The sequence below is a fragment of the Epinephelus fuscoguttatus genome, linkage group LG20 (genome assembly GCF_011397635.1).
Source record: "Epinephelus fuscoguttatus linkage group LG20, E.fuscoguttatus.final_Chr_v1".
Classification (NCBI taxonomy): Eukaryota; Metazoa; Chordata; class Actinopteri; order Perciformes; family Serranidae; genus Epinephelus; species Epinephelus fuscoguttatus.
This window is the reverse complement of record NC_064771.1, coordinates 34228703-34249428: the sequence shown is the minus strand read 5'-3', so window position 1 is coordinate 34249428 and position 20726 is coordinate 34228703. Positions and strand designations below refer to the sequence as shown.

At 43.1% G+C, this 20726-nt stretch overlaps 1 protein-coding gene across 1 annotated transcript in view; it reads left to right on the top strand.

Moving 5' to 3' along the window:
• LOC125881372 (cGMP-dependent protein kinase 1-like) overlaps window positions 1-20726 on the top strand; it is an 86540-nt gene that overhangs the window by 50791 nt on the left and 15023 nt on the right. The window contains exons 5-9 of the mRNA XM_049564521.1: window positions 1880-1943; window positions 2209-2286; window positions 2373-2467; window positions 9591-9656; window positions 12208-12282. Coding sequence (XP_049420478.1) covers window positions 1880-1943; window positions 2209-2286; window positions 2373-2467; window positions 9591-9656; window positions 12208-12282 — 378 coding nt within the window. The remainder of the gene's footprint in view (window positions 1-1879; window positions 1944-2208; window positions 2287-2372; window positions 2468-9590; window positions 9657-12207; window positions 12283-20726) is intronic.

Below are 20726 nucleotides of genomic sequence, written 5' to 3'. Positions count from 1 at the left end.
GAAACCAGACTATTAGGGTGCTTTCAGACCTAGAGTCGTCTCCTTTGGTCTGAATCAGGGACTCATGTTGTTCCAAAGTTGTATAATTGCCTAGAGTTGGTTTGTGTTCTCACGGCAGCATTTACAAGAGGACCAGATCAAATGTCTTGTGTGAGAAAGCTGCTCTTGATTGGTCAGAATTTCCATGTGGGAAAAATCCAGAAAGTAAAGCGAACGTTGAAGAAGAGTACACTTGCAAGATAAATGTGACACTTTCTAATGTCACAATGGAGGGACAACTACGCAGGTTGATTTTAGCGCTGCTCATCGTGGACTATATTGCTGTCATTGTTCATTTTAGTCAAAGCATACAGTTTGAAAACGAGGCGCGGCTCCAACTAGAAAACAATGTTTTGATGCATTGGATGTGCTGAATGTGCATATTAAGGCAGTACAGGAGGAGGTGCACATTAATAATCCTCCAGGACTGTAACATGCTCATGTTTAACCCAAACGATGTGTCATGTGACTGCAGTTGCTTCACATCCAGGTTGCAACACCTTCTCACCACAAATGAACCACGACCGTTTGTAATCTCTCAAGACAGATTCTGTGGGCAGCCCTGTGTGAAAGAGGACTGGGGGGGCTTTGAGTTTGAACGATGCTGCCAATCACAATGGAGGGGGCGTGGCCGAGACGTGCAGGTGTCCCCAGGAAATGTGTAGCTACAGAAACAGCAAGCTCTGCATCCATAGCGATCGTTCCACCCAAAACGCCGTCTCGTCAATGTGAAAAATTGTATTTTTTCCAGCGGATGTCTTAGTTACAACATGATTGAGCTAACTGGAGTAGTATCATGTCGTATCCGACACCGGGAGGCTTTTAACAGATGACGTTCTGATGTTAGCTTTGCTAACTGTCCCTGTCAGCTGCAGCCACTGATGCTTTCTAGACATCGTGATTTCCCAAAACTGAATAAATACCACACATAGCAACACAAAACTGCTTTGCTAGCTCAATCATGTTGTAACTAAGATATCCGCTGGAAAAAATATTTTATTCATGGACCGTTTATTGAGTTATTAACTTATTTTTATACAGTCCATGGTTATTACAGACACCACTAACGGCTAACATTAACAGCTAACGGTTAGCCCAGCTAATCTACGATAACCATGTTATTAATTACAAAACGTGCACACGGAAATAGTAACGTTTGTTCAATAATTGTGTTTATAGACTTTACAAACATCAGATTAGTCTACACAGTGATATAGTGACGTGAAAAATGTGAGCTAAACTCTGCTGGTTTTCTGCCCGAAGTATTTGTAAACAACACAGCGATTCCCTGGGGGCACCGCCAGAAATGAAGGGCGTGAGCGATCGCTGAGGCCCCTGCACTTCCGTTAGTCAAAAAACTCCGGGCTGTGCCTCCAGAGGTAAAGGAAGAAAAAAAAGTTGGTTTTTTTGTTGGTTTTTTTACCGATGGATTTCCAGATTGCACCATTTGTAACCGGACCGAGACCATCTCTTCAAGAACGTCTCAGTCCGGTTGTTTTGGTGTGTTCACACCTGCACTAACGAACCACACTGAGGGGACAAACGAACTTGAGTTCGACTGAACCAAATGAAACAGGACAGCTGTGAAAGCAGCATTAAAATCCATGTGAACATGTTAGTTTGACTGAAATTGTCTTGCCTGATCTAACGCCGTGGTCAATTTATGGTGACAGGTAACAACTACAATAACATAACATTTGTTAGATAGTACCTGTGTTTTGTCCAGAAACATACAACCAAAGCACAAAGGAGAAACAGAGCCGATGATGAACAGAACAACAAACGTGTGTGATAATGAAAAAAAGCAAAACAAAGTATCAAAGTCTTTCTCTCTCTGCAGCGTTCCCACCTTCCAGGGTCTTCCAGAGGAAACTCTCAGTAAACTGGCAGACGTCATGGAGGAGGTGAGAGTCATCTCCACCTCCAAACATCCTCAAACCACCACGATCACTGTGAGAATTAAAACCGCGCTGTGAGCGGAGATTGAGAGAAATCATCAATGGACTCTGACTGAAGCTGTGAAACTCTTCCTTCACTGAAAACACAAAACATTTTAATTAAAAAAGATCAGAACAAACTCCACAACAAAAACAAAGACTGCATGTTGTTGGTATCATAACTCTTCTTCTGTGGTGGCGTCACAGTGTGAATCCTCTTCTGTCTGTTCAGACTCATTATGAAGATGGAGAGTACATCATCAGACAGGGCGCCAGAGGAGACACCTTCTTCATCATCAGCAAAGGAAAGGTAACACAAACCGTCCTCTCTGTCCTTCTATTGATTATTGTATTGATCTGCTGATTCTGATCACGGTTAATCACACGTTCTGTCAGGTAAATGTGACCCAGGAGGATCCGGCCAGTCAGGAGCAGACGCACCTCAGAGAGCTCAGCAGGGGGGACTGGTTTGGAGAGAGGGCGCTACAGGGGTAAGATCATGTGACCTCTGACTCTGAGTCCTGAACCTAAAGCTAAATAAACTATGTTATGATTCGAGTGGACTGCTGGGAGAAAACTGCAAACTGTCTTCACCTCCTCCTGGCTCTGCAGTCTGTGACAAGACACTTTGGCCGATCACGGGTCATTTCAGGAAGAGGGCATTCCTATTTTGGCCTCCCTGCGTTGGCTTCCTGTCTCTTTTAGAATTCATTTCAAGGGTCTTTTAATCACACACAAGGCTCTCAATGATCTGGCACCGCAGTATGTAACTGAGCTCCTCACACCGTACCGTCCAAACGGGCCCCTCAGGTCGGCTGGTCTGGGTCTTTTAAATGTTCCAGAGTCCAGGTTAAAGACAGAGGCTGATCGAATCTGTAGGCTCTGGATCAGCCTCCCGCTGAGCATCAGATCAGCTGAGTCTGTTGACGTCTTTAAGTCTCGCCTGAAAACTTACTTTTACAGATTGGCCTTTCTTGACAGTTGATACGCTAATTGTGACTAATTATTATTATTATTATTATTATTATTATTATCATGAAATGTAAAGTAAGTTCAGGGACCCCAGTATCCAAAAACATTTAAATACATCATTTTGAAAAATGCCAATGTTCCTTTTTACTAGGGTTGGTCGGTTCTCGGTAATACCAATTCGGTTCAGTTCTTCGTTTTTTGTTTTTTTTTGAGACCGACTGGACTGCATACTCGGGTGGAACGTACACGGAGCAGACTCTGTGGAGGTCCGCCTGGTAAAAGTGGACGTCCGCAAGCCCTGTGCGCACAAAGTACAACTGCGTGGACCCCGCTCCACGCACCAGTGTCACACAAAAGATTGTTCGGCATGTATTTTTCACATTGTGGGGATTTTTGACGGACATTTTTACACAGAGTCCGCTCTGCTTATAGTACACCCGAGTCTGTGGGCACCTGTGTCTGCCTCTTCGCCAAGCGCACAGCGAGCAGGAGAGAGAGGGGGGTGGGGCGGGGACTGAGCTAGGGGGTGCGAGTACGCATGCGCCGAGGCCTCTACTGTAGCCTGGAGTTTGTTTAACAGTGACGGGAAGTCGATAATGGCGGACATTTTAGTCTCAAAGAAATCAAAGAATGCGCCAACATGGCAACACTTTGGCTTTGAGCCAGACGAAGGAGGCAACCCTTGTTTGCACTGATTGACTAAGCTGCAAAATTTATTTGTAAGGAATAAAAGAAACAACTTGTTACTGTCACTCTGGTGTCCTAAGGTCGTTTTTTATTTTAAATGAGTCAGTTGCGCCCCCAAGTGGTAAAAATCCGGTATTACTGACTTGATGCGTTTTTTTTTTTTTTACAAAAACCGGACCTTTTTTTTTCCTCATACCGACCCAACCCTACTTTTTACCTTGATAAAATTTGGATCGTTATTTCGCCCCCCCTTTTAAACTAGCTCGCCCAACATGGCGTCAGGTCCTCAAGTATGATATGATACCTATGTCTTCGCTGACTAAGACGGGGGGCCTGGCGGGCAGCAGCTCCAGAGACAGACCCCCAGTCAGCAGCCACAGCATTCTGAATCCAGCCAGCGCAAACCCCAGCTCCGGGGACCAGACAGTCTTGATTTCCCGCCGGATCAGCAAACTTTCTGTTGCTGCTGTTACACATTTTAGACCCAGTGCTGCTGCTGGCCACCAGCTCGCTGTGATATCCCGCTTTGGGTGTTGCTGCTGGCTGAATTTGAGGCGCTACAGCTGCCAACTGAAGATCTGTCTCCAGAGCTGCTGCCCGCTCTCTTCCTGGGGAAGCAGTCCACAGTGGCAGGGAGCGAGGCGGAGGGACTGTGGGGTGGCTAGCAGCTAATTATTGTCTCATTTGTGGTCTGATAAACAGAAAGAGACAGAGAGGGGCTGAGCTGCTCGCAGCTGTGCACTGAAATGAGATTAAATAAATCAGTGTATGGGAAACACTGGGTTACTTTATGAAGTGGGTGCATGAGCCCGTGGGCGTCTGGTGGGAGGGGCTGAGGACAGAGACGGGAGAGCTGCAGATTTCTGCCTGCCCCAGTTTTAAACCTTAACCTTTAACCCCTAAGCCTCAGTAACACTGTGGGCAACAACCTGACCCCTGTTTTTAAGTCTTCATTTGTTTCCCTTTGTTAAAGTGCCTCTGTTAACAGTGTGCTGAGTGATCCATCAGCGGCTCCCAGCAGTGTCCCCATCAGCGTACAGACGGCCATCACTGTGATACTCAAGGAAACTTAAGAACGTGATGATTCTCAGTCAACACCTGCAGCGTCTTTTTTCTATAAGTGAATTAATGGATGTTTATTCCCAATGGACATTAACGATAATGATGTCCTCAGGGAGTGAAACTCACACTGAATCTAAAAATATGTGGATAAGATGTGTGTGTGTTTAAATTCAACTGAGTTATGACTCCAAGAAGGAGGCAGATCTTTGACGCTAACTAAACACTTGTTGTTCTCAGTGTTTTAGGTTTCCTGCATCCTTCTGTCGTTTCACCTCACACTGTGTCTTTACCTCATGTCTCTAACTGCAGAGTCACTAACACAGACCACACCAATAAGATAAAGATTATAATGATTTATTGCATATGATGGATTATGGGTTCTGAGGAAGGTGTGAAGGGGTGAGGATCGAGGGATTAGGAATGAAAAGATATGGATGGGGAATGAAGGGATTAGGGTTGAGGGTCGAATGAATGAGGGATGAAGGGATGAGGGATGAGGGATGAGGGTCAAATGGATGAGGGATGAAGGGTTGAGAGTGGAATGGATGAGGGATGAAGGGATGAGGGATGAAGGGTTGAGGGTCGAATGGATGAGGGATGAAGGGTTGAGGGTCGAATGGATGAGGGATGAAGGGTTGAGAGTGGAATGGATGAGGGATGAAGGGTTGAGGGTGGAATGGATGAGGGATGAAGGGTTGAGGGTCGAATGGATGGGGGATGAAGGGTTGAGGGTCGAATGGATGAGGGATGAAGGGATGAGCGATGTAGGGTTGAGAGTGCAATGGATGAGGGATGAAGGGATGAGGGATGAAGGATTGAGGGTCCAAAGGGATGAGGGTCCAAAGGGATGAGGGATGAAGGGGTGAGGGTCGAATGGATGAGGGATGAAGGGATGAGGGATAAAGAGTTGAAGGTCAAATGGATGAGGGATGAAGGGTTGAGGGATGAGGGATGAAGGGTTGAGGTTCAATGGGATGGGGGATGAAGGGTTGAGGGTCGAATGGATGAGAGATGAAGGGTTGAGGGTCGAATGAATGAGGGATGAGGGTTGAATGGATGAGGGATGAAGGGTTGAGGTATGAGGGTTGAGGGATGAAGGGATGAGGGATGAAGGGTTGAGGGTCCAAAGGGATGAGGGATGAAGGGGTGAGGGTCGAATGGATGAGGGATGAAGGGTTGAGGGTCAAATGGATGAAGGATGAAGGGATGAGGGATGAAGGGTTGAGGGTCGAATGGATGAGAGATGAAGGGTTGAGGGTCGAATGAATGAGGGATGAGGGTTGAATGGATGAGGGATGAGGGGGTGAGGTATGAGGGTTGAGGGATGAAGGGATGAGGGATGAAGGGTTGAGGGTCCAAAGGGATGAGGGATGGAGGGGTGAGGGTCAAATGGATGAGGGATGAAGGGATGAGGGATGAAGGGTTGAGGGTCAAATGGATGAAGGATGAAGGGATGAGGGATGAAGGGTTGAGGGTCGAATGGATGAGAGATGAAGGGTTGAGGGTCGAATGAATGAGGTATGAGGGTTGAGGGATGAAGGGATGAGGGATGAAGGGTTGAGGGTCCAAAGGGATGAGGGATGAAGGGGTGAGGGTCAAATGGATGAGGGATGAAGGGATGAGGGATGAAGGGTTGAGGGTTGAATGGATGAGGGATAAGGGGGTGAGGTATGATGGTTAAGGGATGAAGGGATGAGGGATGAAGGGTTGAGGGTTGAATGGATGAGGGATGAGGGAGTGAGGTATGAGGGTTGAGGAATGAAGGGATGAGGGAAGAAGGGGTGAGGGTCGAATGGATGAGGGATGAAGGGATGAGGGATGAAGGGTTGAGGTTCGAATGGATGAGGGATGAAGGGATGAGGGATGAGGGATGAAGGGGTGAGGATCGAATGGATGGGGGATGAGGGGTTGAGGTATGAGGGATGAGGGATGAAGGGTTGAGGGTCCAAAGGAATGAAGAGATGAAGGATGAAGGGTTGAGGGTCAAATGGATGAGGGATGAAGGGTTGAGGGTCGAATGGATGAGCAATGAAGGGATGAAGGGTTGAGGTATGAGGGATGAGGGATGAAGGGATGAGGGATGAAGGGGTAAGGATCGAATGGATGAGGGATGAAGGGTTGAGGGTCAAGGGTCGAATGGATGAGGGATGAAGAGGTGAAGAGATGAAGGTTGAGGGTTGAATGGATGAGGGATGAAGGGATGAAGGGGTGAAGGGTTGAGAGATGAAGGTTGAGGTATGAGGGTCAAGGGCCAGATGGATGAAAGGTTAGGGATGACGGGGTAAGGATGAAGGGATGTTGAGTGAGGAATGAAGGTATGAGGGTTGAGGGATGAAGGGATGAAAGACTGAGGGTTGAGGGATGGAGGGATGAGGGATGAAGGCTGGGTTTCCGGGTAGCTAGCAAGCACAATGATGAACGTGTTGAGTCAGAGGCAGGAACACAGGAGAGATCCCAGGAGTGAGACTGAGTGAGGGAGTTGTCTCTTCGTGAGCTCGGCTTCGGATAGAGCCCCCACTGGTTCCTGTATGCGGAAAGGAGCAGAGAAAAAGATGTAGGAGGCAAGATGGGATTGGGTGGGTGAGAAATGTGTCGATGGGTCAAGAAATTTTGCACCACTGAGGTTTGAAACAGCAGCTGGAAACATAACTACGTCATATCGCATTTAAAATGTCTCCTGCAGAACCACCGAGGGAATAAAGAGCATTTATGAGACTGTCTGAATTTTTCATGGAGTATCGACTGGGGAGAAAAACATGCACACGCTAAAAACATGGAAGATACCGGCTGCTAAAAGCCTGACGTGTGTAAAGACATGTAGCTGTTAGAGTGGAGGACCCTCCAGGTTTCTCTGCTGGTTCACTGACCTCCTGTAGACATCTGTAGAAAGTAGGAACAACCTTTTTCAAAGTGGGGGTATTTCTGAAAACGTCACGTTAGAGACAGTGGAGAGTGAGGACGTTTATGCAATGTGAGGACGTTTTTTAATAAGCGCAGTCAATTGTGAAAATGTGTGGCAATTGTAGATCATTTAGGTAGATGAGGACTGTGAAACATTTTGGTGAATAAGGAAACTTCGGGGAAACGAGCAGGATTGCGGAGACATTTTAGTAAAGTGAGGATATTTGTTATAAAGTCGAGGCAATGGTGAAAACATGATTTATTTTGTTTTGGTTTTTTTTCTGGTAATTGTTGACAGTTTTGGTAAATGAGGACGCCTTTGGACAGTACAAATAGGTTTGCGAGGCAGAGATGAAAGAGAGACATTTTTAGAAAGCATAGAAGCCAGACGTGACCATATCTGGACGAGAGGGTGACGCTTGCTGCTAGTTTGGTTAATGTGGTGCATTCACAGCTATGATTAACTGTAACTATGCTAATGTTAATATTTTGCTGACAATAAAATGTGTAAAACCATAAAAGCAAAATACACTTAGTGAAAAAGTTCAGTATCTGACTCTAAGGAAAACATCAATTGTGAAAATGTGTGGCAATTGTAGATCATTTAGGTAGATGAGGACAGGTTTGAAATTACGAACAGGTTTGCAAAGTGAAGGCATTTTTTTGAAACAGGAGACAATTTTTACAAAGTGATGACATTTGTAGAAAGTGAGGAGATTCTCAGCAGGTAAGGATGTTTTTTAAAAGTGGAGGTATTTTTTAAAATGTCATGTCTTTGGTAATTGTGAAACATTTTGGTGAATAAGGAAACTTCGGGGAAACGAGCAGGATTGCGGAGACATTTTAGTAAAGTGAGGATATTTGTTATAAAGTCGAGGCAATGGTGAAAACATGATTTATTTTGTTTTGGTTTTTTTTCTGGTAATTGTTTACAGTTGGACAGTTAAGGCTGGTCCCATGAGGACGCCTTTCTGTGACAGCATTCACAGGTACACCACCAATCTCCAGGTTCCTTGCAGAGGCAGAGACCTGTTGCGCCTCTCTCTAATTCTTCAATTTGAGACAAATAAATTTAGAAAGCCATCAGACTCTGCAAAATCAAATTCCTCCTCCACAAAGTCGAATCAGCCATTATTCTATAAATCTTTCATAAAATAAATGAATGAACTTTTCAGGCTACTGTCCTGTTCTGCCTTCCAGCTGTTGCTGCTTGTTCTCACGAGATTTCAGGCACAGTATGAGATCGGTGAGGCGGTCTTTGTGGAAAAAAAGCTTGTTTAGTGGACTAACTTTGCACTTGAAGGTTGCCCGTTCACTTACGTTTTAACAGGTCTGACGCTACTATGCGCCCCGGCTGTATCTAGGCTAACAGCTAACATGCTAACTATTATTTTTATGTCACTAGTCACTTGAAACAAATTTAGGATGATAGGAGGCAGGTTGAAATAAACTGAAATTTCCCTTTAACACCAGGTGAGTCATTAAACAGGTGAGTTATATATAAACTCAGCCCCATACAGTCGTCATGAATGTTGAAATTAGCTAGAGAGACCAAACTGTTTTTGTACCAGGCTGTAAACATGTTTATTTCTGCTGTGAAGTTCAGGAAGCTGGGAGTCAGCCTCTAGTGGACATTAGAGGAACTGCAGCTTTTGGCACTTTGACAGTGGATTTATTTTTCAGCCCTGAACGCTGCTGCTTGGAAGAAAGTGAGGACATTTTTAAAAGTGTGTGCACTTTTGAAAATGAGACACTTTGTTATGAATGAGGACACCCTTGGAAAGGTGAGGACAGGTTTGCAGAGTGGACGTGAGGACACTGTCTCGTCCTCTCCTGATGGACAGTCAGATGGTAGAACGTGTCGTGGTTAGATCCCTCCTGTCCATGTGGAAGTGTCCTTCAGCAACACACACTAAAGTCCAAATTCTTTCCTCTGTGTGTGTGTGTGTGTGTGTGTGTGTGTGTGTGTGTGTGTGTGTGTTGTATCCACAGTGAGGATGTGAGAACAGCCAATGTCATCGCTGCTGAGGCCGTCACATGCCTAGTCATCGACCGAGAGTAAGACACACACACCAAATGTACCAAAGTAAAAGTGCTCATTATGCAGACCGGCTCAGTTCAGAGTTTTATATCAGTTTCTGTACTAAATAATTATTATTATTGGAGCATCAAAGTGTAAACAGTATTTTAAATGAAGTGGAGTCTGAAGAACAATATTTCCAGTAGTTGTGAAACAGATACTGCACAATGAGTACTTTTACTTTTGGTACTTAAAGTATATTTTGATTACATGTTTGTACCTAACAACAGTACGTGAGTAAATGTTCTTTGTTATTTTACAGAGGTGGTCTAACCTGCTCAGTTCAGTCATGTTTCAGCACCACAAACTAAGCTCTGCCCACCTCCATCATGTTTGAATGCACCAGATGAAAACTGTCTGCTGAGTGTGGTGATGTTTGATTTGAGTGAACTGAACCTTTAAGACTGAATGAGTTTACAGTGTGAAGCTGTTGGTTTCTTAAAAGCTGCTGCTGCCCTCTGCTGGTTAACTTGAACAACTACACTTGTATCTACAGTGGCATGAGAAGGTTTGGGCACCTCTGGTCATAATTTAATGTTTTGTGAGAGAGCTGCTCGTAGGATTGTTAGACAGGAAGAGTGGTGGTGCACTGTTCTACTGTGCAGACACACCTGGACAGGTGTGACCTTCATGGAAGAGTCATCACAAGAAAACCTTTCCTGTGTCCTCACCACTAAATTCAGACTCACAAGTTTGTGAAGGGACATCGAGACAAGCCTGATGCTTCTTGGAAACAAGTCCTGAGGACACTTTCTGGACACAGTGAGACAAAGGGACACCTGTCCACCTGTTACAGACAGAGGTGGATGGATAAGACAAAGGTACACCTGTCCACCTGTTACAGACGGGGGTGGATGAGACAAAGGGACACCTGTCCACCTGTTACAGACGGAGGTGGATGGATGAGACAAAGGGACTCCTGTCCACCTGTTACAGACAGAGGTGGATGGATGAAACAAAGGGACACCTGTCCAGGTGGATGGATGAGACAAAGGGACACCTGTCCACCTGTTACAGACAGGTGGATGGATGAAACAAAGGACACCTGTCCACCTGTTACAGTTTTGTGAGAGGTGGATGTTAGACAGGAAGAGTGGTGGTGCACCTGTCCACCTGTTACAGACAGAGGTGGATGGATAAGACAACAAGTACACCTGTGTCCCACCTGTTACAGACGGGGGTGGATGAGACAAAGGGACACCTGTCCACCTGTTACAGACGGAGGTGGATGGATGAGACAAAGGGACTCCTGTCCACCTGTTACAGACAGAGGTGGATGGATGAAACAAAGGGACACCTGTCCACCTGTTACAGACGGGGGTGGATGAGACAAAGGGACACCTGTCCACCTGTTACAGACGGAGGTGGATGGATGAGACAAAGGGACACCTGTCCACCTGTTACAGACGGGGGTGGATGGATGAGACAAAGGGACACCTGTCCACCTGTTACAGACGGAGGTGGATGGATGAGACAAAGGGACACCTGTCCACCTGTTACAGACGGAGGTGGATGGATGAGACAAAGGGACACCTGTCCACCTGTTACAGACGGGGGTGGATGGATGAGACAAAGGGACACCTGTCCACCTGTTACAGACGGAGGTGGATGGATAATGCTCCAGTGACCATCACCATTTAATTATTTTTAAATTCCAGATCAGGAAAGTTACACACATTTATTGAACAGTCAGTATGAGTGTGTCCTGCTTTATACTGACTACAGCGCTGGACACACTGTCAGTGGTAAACAGTCTGCAGATGATGGTTATGTAAGTTGTTTCAGCCCGTTCTCATCCCCAGGGCGACAAATACCAACACTTCATCAGACCCCTCGCTGAGGTTGTGGGTCTCATTTCAACATTGGTGGGGCCACATATCAAGCGGGGGGTCTCAGGGTCTTCCAGGAAATTTCAAGCGTCATTTCCTGCTTAAGTTTCATGCACCAGTCTGTGGTGGAAATGTTTTTATTTATGTAAAGAGGAACATAAAATTCAGGTGGCATGGTGACAATTTAAAATATAATAGAATATAATACTCATCAAATGTTTATTTTCCTGTACACTGTAAATCCCCGAACCATCCATGACACACAATGTTAAGATAAAGTTTACACAGATGTCCCTGATTGTCAAAATGACACAAATACTCATGTGAGCCTGACATATTTTTTATGTTAAGTCAACAATTTTTAAGTTTAGAGTTAATTTGATGAAACTTTGTAAAGCTGATTGAGCCTGATTATTTTAAAATGCCAAATAATAACACCACCATGCTCTTAACATATTTTAATAGTTCAGTTCAGTGAAATTAAAAAACGGTTGTAAAAATGTTGACTTAATGTTTTTATGTTTATGTGACAAAGAATTAAGTCCAGTGATGATGTTCTGTAAGGGTTTTGTTGTTGTTGTTGTTGTTGTTGTTGTTGTTGTTGTTGTTGTTGCTGTTGTTTCACAGGCAGTATTGATACATTTGAAATTAGATTTAAATTCAATCTCTCAGTCCTGATTGGCTGTTTCTTCCCCTTCAGCTCATTCAAGCATCTGATTGGTGGACTGGACGACGTTTCAAATAAAGGATATGAGGACTCTGAAGCCAAAGCAAAGTAAGTGTGATGTTGATGTTATTGATATTTATTAAAAGAACACATTATGTTAAATATTTGAACATATAGAGCTTTCACTTAATTTGAATTTTCAGTTTTTTTATGTCCATTTAGTTTTTATAGAAGAAAAAGTTGATGTTTCATTTCTGTTCTGTTGAATGTTAATGCCGCTGATTTTAATTGTGATGGAGACAAACAGAAAGTGGAGCAGCAATGAAAGTTAATCTGCAAATATTTTGATTATCTGGTTCTTAAAGTCATTTCATCCAGCAGAAATTTCTGGTTCCAGCTCCGCACATGTGAACTTTATGTTTGGGTCAAATTTAACATCCAGTTTGAGACTTTGTCAATATTTTCTGATATTTTTAGACTAAAATTATTGATTAAGCCGCAGATTGAATGACCGCTGTTTAAACAGTGACTGTGCCCGATGATCTCTCTGCTGCAGCTTTTAAAGTATCTTCAGTTTAATATTTGAACTGAATTGAAACCTGTTTGTAAAATTGACCTAAAAGCTGGTGTAATGCTCCTTTAAGCGGCAGCCGTGGCAGCTGTGTGTCCCCTCAGTGTTTCCCTCCATCATATCAGCAGCAGGTTTGTGCGTGTGAATGTTTTCGGCAGTAACTGGATCCTCTGTGTGTCGCTTACGTAAGAACAGCTAATAATACCTGCTGCAGTCTCAACCAGGTCACTGTGAAGGACACTCGCTTGGTACTGAAGGTCCAAATCAATGGCAGCGACCTGACAGGGGTTTTCTTTTATATTCTAGCGTTCAAACTCATGCAAGTAACCCGATGCATAAATACGCATAGTGTTTGGTGTGAACACGACATTACACATTCACACAGATGAACAGGAAGTAGAGTTTTGATAAATCTTCATCTTATGTTGTATAAAAAATAAAAAATTAATGATCTATAATGAATAAATAAAGCAATTAGTGCGAGGGCATTACATGTAAAGTCAATGTAAAGACGTGATGAGATGCAAAGTTCTGTGACCTAAAACTGTTTGCGTGTGGACGAGCGGCCCAAAGGTGGAGGGAAGTATTTGTTACTTGTTAGTGGAAGAATATCTGTACATTTATGTGGGAAGTCCAGTTCAGACCAAAGGTTCATGACGAGATGAAACCGTTTAAGAACATTACAGAGAAAAGTGTCAGCGGTGTGAACTGGCCAGTCGGCTGGTTTTAAAGCACGTCACCTGTTTCAACAGCTAATCAGCTTGTAGTGAAGTCTGCTGGTCAAGTCAAAATGGCCGCAGACGGCGTGTTGGCTTGCTGCAGCAGGTGCTCCGTCCCTACCGAGCCCTCTGTTTCTGTCCTCACGGTGTGTCGGTGTCAGACAGTGGCTGTATGTGCTTATGCCCCGCCCACACACACACATTCTCACTGACTGATGAATTGGTGCTGCTTATTTATATTATTGTGGCGTATTGATTATGAATACAGTCCATCTGATGCTGGTTTTGTTTCATCACTGTAGCCAGTATCTCACTATCACTATCCTCATTCAGATTTTAAGAAGCTACAAATTATATTCAGCCACAAAATAAGTCTGAAAAGCTGCAAATCAAATCAGACGTACAGAGAGTTGTTGACTAGAGATGATACACCGTCTCACGGTGGTCGCTTCCTGTCAACGTTACAGATCAGAAGCACAGAGAGTTGTTGACTAGAGATGATACACCGTCTCATGGCGGTCACTTCCTGTCAACGTTACAGATCAGAAGCACAGAGAGTTGTTGACTAGAGATGATACACCGTCTCATCGTGGTCACTTCCTGTGAACCAGCAGCTTTTTACCATGTTGTAGAATGGTACTTTGCATGTAGTCTGTTTCAACTCATCTCATTGAAAATCTTTTGTCTGAACTGGGCTCAAACATGTGAACATGTCGTGTTAGCAACATTAGAACCAGCACTAATTTGGTTATACCGGTCACTGCACAAATTGTTGCCTCATTTGTGCCTCACAAAGAGTGCACACTCTGACTATTTTTCCTGCTTACATGTCAACACTGAAAACAGAGTGTCTGAAAATCTTCACCCTCAACAGAGTTTTTCAGAAGGTTTCTTTTTGGGATCTAAAATGCAGTTTGCATGTGGACGACTCCTGGTATGTCAAGGCCTCTAAACTAAAAGTCATGGTTGCTGACTTAATAAAACCATGTATCTCCAAACCATGTATTTGTGTGATCCAGAATTTTTCAGACAAACTGAACGAGTCATCTTTTGTTTATGATTTCAAAAAATTCTAATAGTAAATAAAACTGGAACAACTGGGTTACCTGGGAAATAAAACCACTGAAGAAGACGACGATTTACTAAATGGAGATATGTGGTTTCCACAGGGCAGCGATACATAGTGCACTATACAAGACACACACACACACACACACACACACACACACACAGTGTAAGATTAGATGTTGTGGTCTGTATCAGATGACTGTTGGTCGTGTGACAGAGTGAATCTGAACACTGTCAGTCACCTCATGTTATAGATTCAATACAGCACACACACACATACAGACACACACACACACACACACACACACACACACACACACACACACACACATACACCAGGTGTCCTGCTGTCATTCAAGAAGGTTGTTATGGTAACAGTAAACAGTAAACAGTGATGTGTATAAAACAGGAGACTGTGTTTGCCCTTCAGTTTGTTTCTGAGCTGAGTTTTATTTTAAATTTAATTCTTCAGCTTTTGGTCATAAAAACAAACAATAGTTTTTATTATGAGATATATACATGAATAAATACATATGCCATAATCCCAAGTCAGAACAAACTTTCAAAATCAAACCAGTTCCTGAGACACAGCTGTCATCTTGTCAAACTACACTTAATGTTACTCAAGATTTGAAGCAAACTGTAAAACTAGATCACTGATTTTGTTCAAATTCTATGTTCTTAAATTAATAATATTTTATTTTACTGATTTGTCGTCGTCTAAAATATCATTGTCGCAAAAACACCCTGAAATATCATGATTATTTAGGGGCCATATCACCCAGCACTACTCTGTACCAGCAACAGACATGGCCGAAGGTTTTCTGTTTTCGGGTTTCCGTCCATCCGTCCCATTCTTGTGAGCACAATATTTTGAGAACACATGGGGGGAACTTCAGGTTTGGCACAAACATTCACCTTGAGTCAGAGATGAACTGATTTGAATTTGGAGATCAAAGGTCAAGGTCACTGTGACCTTGTTCATTGCATTCTCATGAACATGAATATAAATATATACACATATATATGACTGTGACTTTTGGTGATTTTTCATGTGATCCAAACGTTTTTAAAGTTGTGCTGTTAGATTCGTGCCCTGAGCCTGTCTGTACCAGATTTTAACAGTGTGTTCACACTGAGCGCGAGTAAAATATTCGCCTTGCTCTACTCGCGTGAGTTTGACCGCTGGAATATTTGTTTTTACTCGCGACATTCACGCGAGTCATTTGCGCGAGTAACAGTGTTCATACCGCTAGTAAATCAGACTAAGTATGCCGGCCGGAAAGCAAGCTACATCGGTTGTGCTAACTGGGGCTAATGCTAGTGCTAACTTTGTTGATAGAAACGTACAGCCGATAGTTGGAATCCATTTTCAAAACTTACCAGGCAGACCGACCTCCTCACTCACTTTCCTCCACGCCAGGTCTTTCTTGGTCCGAAGCTTATAATTTGGGGATGTAACATCATAACGCTCAGGGTGGCCACAAACAGCTATTATTAGCTTGTCCTCCATTTTCGGAACAACGCGGGGCAGTTGTTGACCATTGAGGTCCATCCAGATATTGCAGAGAAGTGTGTGAGGGCTACCTGCGTTCTCCATAGCCCAGACACCTGCAGTGAGGGCAAGCATCCCAGCCGCCGTCGGTGAAGTGGAGCCTGCATTGAATATTAGCACCAAAATAAATATCCATCTGTCTCCGGTGAGTTTTTTGTGTGTGAAAATCAATAAATGTTCACTGTATCCGGCAAGTCACATGTCGCCTGAATGGATGTTGTTTACTACAACGGCAGCAGCACGTCAGTGACGTCGGTGACGACAGGAAAATCTCAACACTGATACGCTGCTCCAATACAGCATCAAGCGAATATTTCGCTCGAGTTCAATATTTTGAACTTGCGCGACACAGGCACAAATTCGCGTCTATTCACTTCTTCACATTGACTTTGTATGTTTTCTTATCGCGCGAAAAATTCGCCTCGCGCCCGGTGTGAACACACTGTAAGACTTCATAGTCTTTCAATATATTCTTCCTCAAAATTAAGCTTTTGTTTTACTAGTTTCACAATTTTTGAAAATACTGTATCTTTTCAGTTATTTAAGTTTAACACAAAGGTCATTAAACCTTTATTCATGGTGATATTTTACATTTTAAAAACATTTTTTTACTCATTAAAATCTAAAGAATATAAATTAAGGTAGCATCACATCACTTATAATTCCCGTTATTAATGTGTGGATACTTTCTGTTCAACAGTTTTATGTCGTTAATCTGTTGCTGAAGCTTCTCACGCTGAACTCTGGTTTGGCTCAAGGACACTTCAGCAGGATGAAGGTCAGGGGGATTTGAACCCTACAGTGAGCTCCAACAGTTAATCTCTGTCTGACTGTGATAAACTATAATTAGAGTGTTTATGTGTTGCTTCGTCCGGACTGACCGACCAGCGGCTACTGTTTCTGCAGAAATCTGATTCCACTGAGTCGACTTCCTGGAAAGAGACACACACTCATCTGTTGGTGTGTTGTCATTGTCACTGATATTGGAGGTAGTTTCCAACACAAAAAACTTTACAGCTGTGTTCGTCCAAAACCCACATTAGCCTTCATCCTCATCTCCACAAAATATGTTTAAAAAAAGAGAGAAACTAACATAATGAAATATAATGTTATATGCCAAAGCTAAAACAGAAATTTTAATTAGCTTACAAATTTTTTCTTTTCAAACACGAGCCTCATAGTCATTTCTGAAACACATATAACATGATCAAACCATTAACAGTGTCAGAGTTTACTTGTGGGGTTCCTCAGGGTTCTAGTCTTGGTCCTTTATCATTTTGATTTAAATGCTGATATGTAACATGCATATATACAGTCAGGTCCATAATTATTTGGACAATGATACAGTTGTCGTCATTTTGGCTCTGTACACCACCACAATGGGTTTTAAATGAAACAATGAATACCTGCTTAAAGTGCAGACTCTCAGCTTTCATTTAAGGCTTTTTTCAAAAATGTAGTATGAACCGTGTAGGAATGACAACCATTTCTTCACACAGTCCCCCAACTTTAAGGGTTCATAAGTATTTGGACAAACTAACATAATCATCAATTAAACAGTCAGTTTTAATACTTGGTTGCAAATCCTTTACAGTCAATGACTGCCTGAAGTGTTGGACACATAGACATCATCAGATGCTGGGTTTCTTCCCTGGTGATGCTCTGCCAGCCCTTTACTGCAGCCGTCTGCACTTCCTGCTTGTGTTTTGAGTGTTTTGCCCTCAGTTTTGGCTTCAGCAAGAGAAACGCATGCTCAGTTGGATTCAGGTCAGATGATATGACAGCCATTGCAGAACATTCCACTTCTTTGCCTTAAAAATGTCTTTGGTTGCTTTTGCAGTATGCTTCAGGTCATTGTCCATCTGCACTGTGAAGCATCGTCCAATGAGTTTTGAAGCATTTGGTTGAATCTGAGCAGATAATTTAGCCCCAAACACTTCAGCTTTCATCCTGCTGCTCTTGTCAGCAGTCACATCATCAATAAATACAAGAGAACCAGTTCTACTGGCAGCCATACATGGCCATGACATAACAACATACCTCCACCATGCTTCACTGATGAGGTGGTGTGCTTTGGATCATGAGCAGTTCCTTCCCTTCTTCCTTCTCTTCTCTTCTCTTCCCATCATTCTGGTAGTTGATCTTTGTTTTATCTGTCCATAGTATGCTGTTCCACAACTGTACAGGCTTTTTAGATGGTTTTTGACAAACTCTAATCTGGCCTTCCATTTTTAAGGCTAACCAATGGTTTGCATCTTGTGATGAACCCTCTGTATTTATTCTAGTGAAGTCTTGTCTTGCTTACAAGAGCAGCAGGATGAAAGCTGAAGTGTTTGGGGCACCATTATCTGCTCAGATTCAGGAGGTACTGTTATGTCATGGCCATGTATGGCTGCCAGTGGAACTGGTTCTCTTGTATTTATTGATGATGTGACTGCTGACAAGAGCAGCAGGATGAAAGTTGAAGTGTTTGGGGCACCATTATCTGCTCAGATTCAACCAAATGCTTCAAAACTCATTGGACGATGCTTCACAGTGCAGATGGACAATGATCTCAAGCATACTGCAAAAGCAGCAAAAGACATTTTTAAGGCAAAGAAGGGGAATGTTCTGCAATGGCCAAGTCATATCATCTGACCTGAATTCAACTGAGCATGCGTTTCTCTTGCTGAAGCCAAAACTGAGTGCAAAACACCCAAAACACAAGCAGGAAGTGCAGACGGCTACAGTAAAGGGCTGGCAGAGCATCACCAGGGAAGAAACCCAGCATCTGGTGATGCCTATGTGTCCAACACTTCAGGCAGTCATTGACTGCAAAGGATTTGCAACCAAGTATTAAAACTGACTGTTTAATTGATGATTATGTTAGTTTGTCCAAATACTTATGAGCCCTTAAAGTCGGGGGACTGTGTGAAGAAATGGTTGTAATTCCTACACGGTTCATACTACATTTTTGAAAAAAGCCTTAAATGAAAGCTGAGAGTCTGCACTTTAAGCAGGTATTCATTGTTTAATGTAAAACCCATTGTGGTGGTGTACAGAGCCAAAATGATGACAACTGTATCATTGTCCAAATAATTACGGACCTGACTGTATATTTATATTTGTCCATAAACTATAAAACCTGTGTCCTCTTTGCTCACACACAGCTCATCCCACCTAAACAACAAAACAAGTTAGTTAAAGTTAGTTGGTGTGAAAAACAACTGAGATAGTGTTTCAAAAACAGTTCTAATGAGGATTTTATGATCTTGATGTTTGGTTAGATCCAGGCAACTAACACTCAGATAAAGTTGTAAAAATGTAATTTATTTCATTTCTGTTGAGGTGCAAACACAACATATTCTAGGATAATAAAGTAGGCGAGTTGTGTCTAACATACTGGTAACCAGCTGCTTATTTCCACGTCGAGCAGAGCTCCGATCCTCTGCTGCATATTTATGTTATAAAATGTTTTTATGAGCATTTCAAATTCTTTCACAGCATAGAGGATAAAATGTATAATGCTGTTGTTTAGCTACTTTGATCGAGTGTTGAAAAACTACAGACACCCAGATTGGTATGTAGTGTTTTGCACACTAGGAAAAGCATTTCCTGGATTATGTTAATCCGAGGCACCGCGTCCACAGTGTTTTTTTTCTCAGTGCCAGTGTCTTTTTTTTTCCATCTTTTTTTTTTTTTGCCAGCGACGCCCTCCAGCTCCTCCTGGGTGACCCCAAGGTGTTCCCAGGCCAGATGAGATACGTAATTCCTCCAGCGTGTTCTGGGTCTGCCCTGGGGCCTCCTACCAGTGGGACCTGGGTGTGCTGATCGCTGGCATTGCAGACTGGCTCTGGGGACTCTTTATACAAAATAACATCTATTTGTCAACGTCCTAAACACATCCGACTGGACCCAGTCAAGCTTTGTGGCAAAAGATTACAAACTTTTGAATGGTATCACATCACATGTTCACAGGAAAGCTGAGAAAGTCTATTAAAGCAGTGATTCCCAACTGGTCCAGCTATAGGGTCCAGATTTCTTCTGAGTCATCTGTTAAAGGTCCACACAGTTTAATACATTCAGCGTCACACTTTCATTTGGCCGTATCACTGAGCTAGTTTGTTGTCTCTGTCTGTTTGTCACTCACACTACAGGGAAAGTTCTGTGCCAGAAATTCACTTTATTCAAAATAAATTTTGTTTTTTATAAACCTGACATGTTCACAAGTCACTTGCAGTCCTTTCAGAATGGACTCAGTACCCACTTTTGGATCAGGACCCACCGGGTGGGAACCACTGTTTTAAAGCTCTAGTGTGAAGGTATAGTGGCATCTAGTGGTGAGTTTGCAGATTGCAACCAACTGAAACTAGAGAACAACAAGTAGAACAACATAATAGTGTCCATTAGCAATGATCTGCTCTGTGTGTAATTATAAATGGCTCATTCTAAGGTAACAAACACCATAATTCTTATTTTCGGGTGATTTTACACTAAAGAAAACACAGTTGTGGTGTAGTGGAGGGTTTACACAGGGATATATATGTGGATGTACCCACCTCTTTGTATAGCTGTTTTTTACAGTATACCCACTTTTCAGCCAAAAAAACATTAGAACGTAAGGACAGTTAACCCGCTCTATCCCTCTCTTATATCCATC